The sequence below is a fragment of the Pterocles gutturalis genome, unplaced genomic scaffold, assembly GCF_000699245.1.
Source record: "Pterocles gutturalis isolate BGI_N339 unplaced genomic scaffold, ASM69924v1 scaffold16739, whole genome shotgun sequence".
NCBI lineage: Eukaryota > Metazoa > Chordata > Aves > Pterocliformes > Pteroclidae > Pterocles > Pterocles gutturalis.
Window position 1 is genome coordinate 85163 of NW_010136088.1, and position 10276 is coordinate 95438.

Below are 10276 nucleotides of genomic sequence, written 5' to 3' on the forward strand. Positions count from 1 at the left end.
TTCCTGAGCCTCCCTGGTTCACTTCTCCCGAACATCATCTAGTGATGTGATAAAGAGTTGATGCTTGGTGATGCTTGCGTAAAGGCATGTCTATATGGGAGATGGGACAACTGGAGGTACAACAGTAAGTATGGGATGAAATCATCATGTAGGCAATGTGCTCTGAGAGACAGAAGGAGTCTAAAGGAGTCCAGAGAAGTGGAAAACACTGGATAAGGGATGAGAAATGGGAGACAACTTGGAAGGAAACCTGGAGAAGACTTCAGGAAGCAAAGCAGCCCAGACCGTCAGGGCAAGGCAGGGAGGCTGGGAAGGGAAGAGCAGGGCTGTCCAGAGTGGAGGTTGAGTGATGCTTTCACAGGACGGGCAAGGAAGCAGTGGGTGAATAACCGCTTGGCAGTAGCCAGAGCGAGAGAGGGGGCTGACAGTATGGCCAAGGGCTGTAGAGCAGAGCAAAATTACTAATATACTAATTCAGTTTGAAATAGTGTTGTTTGGGCATGCATTTTTCCAAGAAATTAAGCAAAAGTTTTTATATGCTTCTTCACTTTACTCAAAATAAGTTTGAGCCAAGCTCTTATTTTCTTCCTTTGGAAAAAGCATCATATCCTGAATGCAATGCAAGGCGGTTGGTGTGCTTTTTTTTCCCAGCTGCAGATGCGTGTTTGTCTTACTTTAAAAATATTTGCTCTTAATATGCTTTTATGTTACTGGGTCAGGTTCACTGAAAACCCAGTTCTGCCTGCTGGCTTTTTGGTTCTGAGCCTGAACCACTGTATTACTCATGCCTGCTTCAAAGTTAATTTCAAGGTATTTTATAAAATGTGTTTGGCTGAAGTTTGCAGCAGGGGAATGGATGATAACTTTGAAGGTGTTGGTAAATCTGTATGTTTTGGTGAATCAGAGATGATGCACCGGCATAATAAAGGTTTAAATTATTTATAGTTGTATGCAGATGCAAATTAACAGAACAATTTAGAACTTGGCAGATGCATGTAAATCATTATTGTGTTTAATTTGAAGTCAAAAGAGAAAAAGCAAAATATCCCCAGAACATCGGAGCAAGTTTTTAAAGTTTCAATTTGAGAAAAAGGAAAAAAAAATTTGTAAGTGAAGGTGAACATGGGTTGACTTTGTGTATGTTTAAAAAAAAATAAAATCCTGAAATGGTAGAGATTCTTGTGGATGTAAATCAACTGCTCAAAAGTAGAATGGTGAAATAATTCTGTGATCAGGGTTTAGCCAAGTTAGTCACGGTTGATGATGCTGTGAGCACACCTGCTGTGATGAGACATAATCAGAAGATTTTGAAACTTTGTCTGCAGTTGTTCAGACCTTTACCAAACTCTATATTTGTCCTGAAACTGTCCGTAACAGCTTGAAACTGAAGGGGCTCAGAAATCAAAGATATGCATGTAATTTAAGCCAAAATAATTATTTTTTTTTCCCCAGAAATTAGTATAATGCAACATTCATTTCTTTGTGTTTGTATAAAAATAAATTTGACCTATATTTGAGAAGCTCTAGTGCCCTCAGGGCTTAAAATTTGGCAGTGCTAGTCTGTGTCAAGGATTTATCTGTGGAAAATCAACCCCAAATGAGCGAAGAGAATAAGCCTTCAAAAAATGTGTAGTTTGCATATGCTCCGTGGTAGCTTGCTACAGTTGAGCTGTGTCTCTGCCAGAGACTCCATCTGTCCTCAGTGTTTTCCAGCTGGGGGCTAGAGCAGGGCTTTCCCTGCTCATCGTGACTGAGAGCCATGACAAACTTAAGAGGGGACCTGAGTCCAGGTCTTCAGCATCTTCTGTGCTCCGAAACCTCACTGGAGACATCAGGAAGGAATATGGTTCAAATGCAAAGGAGGAAATGAGGGAATAAGGAGATAATTCTTGGGAACCCAAGAACAAGGGAAGTCTGGATCTGGCAGGGACACACTGAAACAACCCCAGGGACCAAGTCAGGAGAGTCGAGGCTTGGTCTTGAAGGGTTTGCAGTGACTGTGCGGAAAGGAGGACAAAACCAGTGAACTTGAAGTGAAATTGAAGGTTTTACTTAACAGAAGGGGACAGGCAGGAGGATGGTATAGAAAACCACTTTAGAGGAGAACAGTCAGAAGTGTCTGTGCCCAAAATAGCATGTTCCCATCTGAGTCTGAGAGGGGACCCCAAGTTTCCTCAGCTTCTGAGGTCAGCAGGTCTGCGCACAGCTGACTGTCAGAACGTGGCAGTCCTGCAGCATCGGCTGTTACACAGAATGCAGCAGCATACTGCCACTTGCGTTTTCTCCTCTATTCGCTCATGAAGGAGAGGCCCACGGGGCAATCAGGAGGCTTTCCTCCTTGCTCAGGATCCATATGGGCAAGTGTTAAGGTGGAAAGTAGGATTTTTATTTTAGCTACAATCCAACACTTCATTTGCTAAAGTAATTTGACTTCTTAGTGATTGAGTTAAAATAACTTCTCTATTTTCCTGTCTCAGTGATTCCATGTGTGTAATTACACCCACATAGACAGTAACTTTGAAAACTATTTTAGATTTTAAACCACTTTGACCCTTGTTGCCATGAAGATACTCCTTCCCCTCCATCTTTCATATGCAAATGAGCAGTGTGATTCTTCTGTGCAGATACAGAATTATCTGACTGGAAGACAAAAAATATTATATCTGTACCGGAAGTTTTGAGTGTGACTCTCATATAACTTTACTAGCCTTGAAATTGCCTATCCATAAACATGAGATATAGTGTAGGAGGCTTCTGGATTTTTTTTTTTTTTTTTTGTGAGAAGAATTGCTTAGATTTATAAAACCAGAAAATATCTTTCTGCTTTACGGTATTTGCAAAAGCAAAATGTGTTCTGTGGGAGCTACTAGTTTTCTCATAACTGGCAAAATGTATAGGGGGTGAGGGGGGATGCTTCAGATGCAGGCAGTGGATGCAGTGTGGGGGAAGGGGGGAATAAATCTGTTCCTTTCTGTAATAAATAGAGGTTTTCTTTCCAATGTGGTAAATAGCAGCTCCAATTCTTTATTAAGATGACTTAAAATTTGTAAATTTATAAACCAGGAGCTGTAACTCTAAAAATCAGCTTTAAAAAGCCTATATTCTAATGCATGTGCAGTTATGGATAAAATTTGATTAGTTTAACTCAAGATTAATTGGTAGAGATTAATTAACTGGTGTACGTCCCAGGAAGCACAGGGGAAAACTCCTTGCTACGCAAATGTTTTATCAGCTTGTGGCAAATGTTTACCCCACTTTCTGAAATAATTTTACAGAGCTCATGGCAGAAATCTGGTCTATTAACTTTTGTTCCTCTCCTTCTCTTTTTTCTTCACAGAAGGAGGTAGAGGAGAGCTCCAGGTTGTACATGTTGTCCCTTGTAACCAGCATCTCTTTCTGAAACTCCTGGGTGTGCATGCCTTGTCTTCATGTAGCCAATTGTTCCCGCTGAGGCGCTGAGATTCAGTTTAGCATGTTATGGTTGTCAGAGGAATTGTTAACACTGTGTATGAGTTAAGAGTCTGTTCAGTGCGTACTACCTTGTACAAAGAAGAAAACATGAATGCTTGGAGTGATCTCCTCACTTTGGTGCTCTGTGGGGTGTGTGTAATGTGCACAGGCAGTGCGTTAGCAGAGTACAAATTGGTTACCTTGTCTTTTCCCACACTTCCTCTTTATGAATCTTGTTTAAACCAAGTATTTCCTCATTTTTCCTCAGTTGTATTATTTCATTCCATCTCTGGTTCGTACACTTACAGCAATTAAGGTCAAAAGTACTGCTTTGGGCTATAATACTGAGATTAAGCAAGGCTGTACATGCTGGGAGGTGTCTGCTGCAGATCCCATGCCTTTTTAGACTGCACTTTGCTTTGAGCAGGGCTGTGTGCCCACGGGAAGGACAGGACTTTTCCCTTAATACCTGCAGCTATTGGCTCTCCACTCATGGACCAGTTGCCACTCTGCTTGTCACGCTGTGGGCAAGAGGTAACTCTTTCCTCCTAAAAGGATCCACAGAATTATTTTGTCAACTGCTGTGTAACACCTTGGTTTGTGTTTGCAACTGTACCTCATATAGAGAAATTTCTGGCTGTTGGATTCTCAACTTTTTTATTTTTATTTTCTTGAATATGTACTATATGTGCTAGGTTGCTGCTGTGCCTCTGTCTCTCCCTTAGTTGTATGAATCAAGCTAAATTAGCTTCCTGGAGTAGGCTGAACGTTGTATGCCTTTTGGGCTTCCATGCAGATCTTATCCTTTGAGTCTGATACATTTGTATTTCTAAGCTTGTGTATCAAGAAATTTGTTTCATTCTTACTGGCAAATGCCTGTCTATTAATGCTTTTTTGGGAATGCAGAGGTGTCTAGTGTCAAGTATTGGTGTAAAATGCTGTCCTCTTCTGGCTTCAGTGCCAAAAACACTGCAGCCTCCTTTAAACTGCTCATGTGGCAGCTGGAAAACAGATACCAGAGGATACATCAGATGAAAGGAGCTTCTTTTGGGGCTCTTCAGTCATTATTTAAATTGATGTGGTTGCAGAATACAGTGAATTTAAAATAATCCCTTGGCTTATTGCAGCTTTGGATTCCGTGTAAAATGTAGCATACCTGAGTCAATGAAGGCATTGGACCACAACACAGACTAGTTTAATTGGGATGATTTAGTTCAGTCTGATGAAGAAATGGTCTAATTAGGCATGACCAGAAGTTCCATTTAGAGAGTGAAACAGTTGCTCTTTGTTTTAGCCTGATTCAGATTAATCTACAGCTAAATTGAGGCTTTTGAGGTTTAATAATGAAGCATGGGATTTGAAAACAAGTTAGGATGTTTTTCAAAATAAATAAAAATTTATTGGTTTTTTCTTATCTGTTCAAATAAAGAAGCTTTTCATGTTTTACATTTGTTTTTAACTAAGAAGATAATGTGCTAGACAGTACTGAAATATGATAGAAAGTTACTTTGTTGAAAGCCTTTCATGTGGAGAAATGGATTTATATGGAAAGGGCTAACAGTTTTGGGGATGTTTTTCCCTTTCCTTTCTGCTGTTCCAGCCTTGGTGATTTTTTTAATGCCTCTCTGCCCATTTTATGGACTTTCTCTTCTAGAGAAGTATGTAATTTTTCTGTCCGTTGAAACATCTTCTTGGATATGAAATAAATTGCAAAATTTTGGAATTGCAGCTTTGTTAAATTATTTTTCAAATTACTTGTGGGACTAGCTGCTGCTTTTCCTGAATAAGCAAAACTCCTGTTAGTTTCATTTTTAGACTTCACTAAACACTGCCTTCCCTATGACTAAATACTGTGCCTTAAATAATCATGTCTATTGACTTGTTTAATCCAGGGTATTAAATTTATGCTACCCTGTCACTGGCATTATTATTTTGCTAACTGGTTCTTGGTCAATAAGAAACTTTACTTGGAGAAGACCTTTCAGCAGCTGATTTCAGAATGCTTTACTATGAGTGAATGTGCTGGGTAATTACTAGGGTAATAAGCCTTTCCCCAGGCGAAGGTATTTGCTGGACAGTAGGTGTTAACTGTCATCCATCAGCATCAGAAATAATAAAAAAAAAAGAACATAGATGTGATGGGCTGTTTTGTTTACATGTTTGGTTCTCCATCTTTTTAATGCTGCTTTATGTGCTTACTGGAGATTTGGAAAAAAAAAATCAGATTCAGACTGGTCTGGCTGTTTTCAAGGACAAATTAAGTGGCACAGCTGTGCAGAGAAGTGAAGCAAAAGCCAGCAAAGACTTTCTGTGATGTGCAGCATGTGCATGACTAGGTGTTAAATGCGTCTACTTTCCCTTTGCTCACCCATCTGTTTTGGGAAGACAGGGCTAAAAACTCTCACAGTTATCCCAGTGTTGTTCTTATCTGCCTGTCGTTTCCTCTGCTTGCCCAGGCTGTCACCATGGGCTGAACTTGAGCAGATCCATGGCTGCTGACAAGACCCAGAGCAGCTACTGGAGCTCTCCTGTGTCCTGGTGCAAGTGCTGCCTTCAGAGAGAGGGGAAACTTCCCAGCAAATCCACCTAAACAGCATTGCCACTTGCCTTCGTTAAATGAAGTGGAATCTATGAAGTGTTCCCACCTACAACGGTGGTGTAAACTGTGTATTTCTTTAACTGGCAGTCCCAGAGGTGTCTGGACCCTGTTAACCATCATGACAACACTTGTAGGTGATGCAGCCCCTGGTTCTTTGACTACATAGGTCAGTGTAACAGGGGACTGCCGAGGTCTTCTTGGTGACTGCCAGGTCTCTGCCACTGTGTGATATTGTGCCATTACCTCATATAGAAAATGCCCAATTTCCTTCTTTAAAACTGGTTTGGTGTCTCCCTTTTCTTCTGAAAGTCTACTACAGAACTGTTATGGTTAGACACCTTTGAATTTTCATCCTCCGTTTATGTTTAGCCACAGTCGTTCTTCCATGCAGTATGTTCTCTTGTCTATTGAATAAGCACAGAAAAAGGTTCTTTTTGTTAGAGTAAACAAGCTGTCCCATTCTCCTCCTCTGTTACTGTGTTTACATCCTCATGCTGCATTTTACCATTTTCCTATGTGAACTGTTATTACTTTGATATAGAACAAAAAGACTATATGCCTTTCTGAAGGAGTCTTGCCAGCACAGTACCCTGGTATTTATGCTTTTATTTCTATGGAGACATTTCACTGGGCATGCTCTATGGATGTTGTTATCTCCTTAGGTGGCTGTACCATAGTGGCTCAGGGCCACTGTGATGGCTAGAACTCTCATCTGTTGTCACGTGCTTTTCTCCACTGAGGAATGCCTTGTATGCAGTCAAATTCATAGCAGGCTTTGGGGCTCTGACCTTGCCATTTGTACCATGTTTATCCTCTGTTGTTGCAATCTTCACTGCCAGCAGTTCTTTCCATTGGGTACCTGAGTTCTGTATCAATAATTTTCTGGTGTTTGTCATTGGCAGGTTTTATCAGCAGCTTCTACTTACTCCCACTAGCTTCCTTATTGTGTTCTCTGTGGCTGGCTCAGTGACAGTTACTTGTTTACCCACCTTAAAGCTCCTGACTCCTTCTTAGCTTATCTGGTCTTATCATCATATGGCATTGAATCAAAAGTTTTTTGTTGAAATAAGAAAATCAGTTGATAATGCTTTTTATGGTCTTAAAAAATTGTTTGCTTTGGAAAAAAATTTCAGAACTGGTGTGCCCTGTATTATATTTTTTTTTGTTTACTGATTGCCTTCATATTAATTTTTTCCTTCATATTTGCTGTAAAGCCATTCAAGCTGTTGAAACCAATAATGAGCCTACACCAGTCTAGAACACATTTCCCTCCTCCCCTTACACACCTTAACTGTGAGCCCTGCATTAGCTCCTCTGCAGTCTGAGGCATCAGCCATCATTTGATGGATGTCATGTGCTGGTTCTGTAGGCATTTTCTCAGAGACAATGCTGCCTGGAGCAAATTCCCGCTTTACTATGCTTTCAGCAGGTGATAACTCCTGTTTCCACGTGGCCATCACCTGCCTTGTACCTGCATCAATATTGTCCTTTACTGAAAGGTTGCTCTTTCATTTTGTGCTGTTTTACCAAGGCAATTTTTAATCTTGACCCTAGAGAAGCTCTTTCTCTTCTCTTGTTTTATTTTTATTTGCATGTCTACAAGGCTTGGCAAAAGTAATTAAAATAAGTGAGCAGAAATACAGTTTATCGGGGCTCTCAGCCATTTTGGCTTGGCATGTACCAAAACCTGGGAGATGATGGAGGCTTGTTTCCTGATCATGCTTTTTGCTCTTCCCTGCATCCACACTCTAGGCTGTTCTCTGTTGACTTACGCTTGCCTGTAGGAAATAGTTATTGCTCAGTTAGATAACAGCTTTCCCTGGATCTTCCTGCCCTGAATGGAGTTCTTGATGCTCTTGTGGTCTCCAGGCTGCAGTATTTCCTATGCTGTTGTGGTCTGTTAATGTCTCAAATTTTGGTCGCTTGATACTGAGTTTCTCAGATAAACTGACTGAAAATCGTGATACACTAATTCCGTTTGCCAGTAAATGTTGCCACGTAGTGTTTATCATTTTTTGTCATTGTACAGCTGAACTGACTGGTATCAAGCTCAGTCCAGTATGAAATGTTCCATTTTAGGATTGCTTTCTAGCCACAGCTCTTCCCCCTGCTCAAAGGCAAAGGTAGGAATGTCCCGCCTTGTGTGCTCTGAAGGATCTAGTTGCATTTGCTTCAAGAAATCTTCTCTCTTGATCAGCAGTTGATTCAGATCCCTCCAGAGAAGATGCAGGTTTCAGGCTGAGGGCTTCCGGAAGCCCAGCTTGGAGCAGAGATGTGAAGAGCATGATCCCTCCTGAAGCAGCCTGGTGCACTGCTCCGGCTGTGGGGGAAATGTAAACATGTGCTGGACCGTGGGTTTGAGCTCCTGCCTGTTCCATAGGCCTGTGTGATCACACAGAAAAATGGACTGGCCATTCAGTTATGGATAATGTCATGTGCTTAATGCCTGTTTCAAAATAAAATAATAAAATAATAAAAATTATGTAGTGTTCAGATCTGCCTAGCCCTGGAGTTGTAGGAATAACAAATAAAGAGTTTGGACTTTTGCTGCTGTACAAGTTGAGGCCTCAAATAGAAACCTGTTTTCTTTGGTTATCTCTGATCTTTTTGGGACACCTTGTGTGTCACCTGTGACCAACCTGAGGTTGCACTGCTCATCCAAAGCACAGGCCAAAAAAAAAAAAAAAAAGAAATTTATTGGGGGCCTGTGTTCTTTTATCTTGCAGGAAAATGGAGCTTACTCCCTGACAGATACTCCTTTACTTTGTGGTGATTCTCAGGTTGCAAGTCCCACAGTTGGAAATACTTTGTTTTCCACTGTGGGCAAGTTCAGCCTCTTTATACTCTTTACAGACGTGATTATCTGAGGTTGGAGTGTTACCTATTAGCAGTATGTCTTTCTTAACTCCTGTTGGAAGCCAGCTTTTCTTTCAAGGAGTGCAGGAGAATGGATGAACTGTAAGCTGAAACAAAGAAGTTTCCATTTATAGGTAAACCATTTTTCCCTTATCTAAAATCTTTCCTGTTTCTGCCAGGTACATTGCAAGTGTTTAAACACTCATCAGCTTTCATCAGTTCACTGAAGATTTTCAAAGAAACAAAACATTGCTCTATAAATACACTCCTAATACAAACATAAGAACATGTTTTTAATTCATGAATATGAATTCTCATATTGCAGTCTGTGGTGTTTTCCATCATGCTGTGAGATCCCAGTTCACCTGCAATCATCTTGCAAGTGATGGCTGTTACTTGACACCTGTTGGAAATCAAATACTTGCATATGAATGGGTAAAGCTGCAATGGGACCCCCCTGCTTAGGGGGCTAAAGAGTCTTTGCATTTGAGTATGAGCAAAGCTCACAAGTGTTTGTACAAAGTTTAATGTTGATCACTCATTTGTGCATTTCATACAGGTGCTTTTGATTTCTAGCATCCTCATTATGACCATGTTCATGTAAGTTGTGACCTCTAGTAACATGAGCCCTCTAATAACTCATGCTTTTGGGTTGGAAAAGAAAAGTAAAAGACCTGGTCTTCAAGACTGCCTTTTGAAAGAGGAGGTGCACTGAACAGGCTCTTCTGGTCCTGGCTCTTGGTGTTCAATGAAATTGCATAGCCTGTCTCTGTCCATATGACTTGTCCTGACGTGTTGGTCATTGGAGATGCTTGAATAAGTTTCTGTATGCGTATGCCTGCATGCAGTGTGATCTGTAGTGCTTTCCCCAGAATATAATCTGAATACTTTTTGTGATGTTTTTGGAAATTAATTTCATATTATTCTTTTTCCTTCCCCCATTTAAGGGTCAAGATGAGGCTGATCCATCAAAACCACCATGGCTCAAAGAAGGGTAAGTGGTATTTGGAGACCTTGTTTCCCTGTGTTTACAATTACAGTGTGCTTTGAGGTCTGCGGTTCAACCTAAGTAGAAGCAGCACTTCTAATGGTTTTAATGACTGTTTTCAGGAATAAACAAATGGCCATGCCTCACTTAGGGCCATGCTGCTGATGTATTTCAGAGTCTCCTCTTAAGCAGCTGGAAGCATGCTGTGCACCTCTTCAAGAGATCTGTGGTTAAGAACAAGTTTATAGTGGCAATATATAATCTGTAACGTGATGGGTGGCAAGTGCTTACGGCAGTAGCATTAAATAATGCTTGCTGAAAACCATAGAGTGATCTGGAGTGTATCTTTTTTCCCGAGTCAGTCACTGATGGCACCCGGGAAG

General features: G+C 40.8%; 1 protein-coding gene across 1 annotated transcript in view; it reads left to right on the forward strand.

Moving 5' to 3' along the window:
- Positions 1–10276, forward strand: part of LOC104468152 (protein unc-13 homolog B-like) — a gene marked incomplete at both ends in the record, with an annotated part of 119899 nt that overhangs the window by 83800 nt on the left and 25823 nt on the right. The window contains one exon of the mRNA XM_010082181.1: positions 9853–9899. Within this exon, the coding sequence (XP_010080483.1) occupies positions 9853–9899 (47 nt within the window). The remainder of the gene's footprint in view (positions 1–9852; positions 9900–10276) is intronic.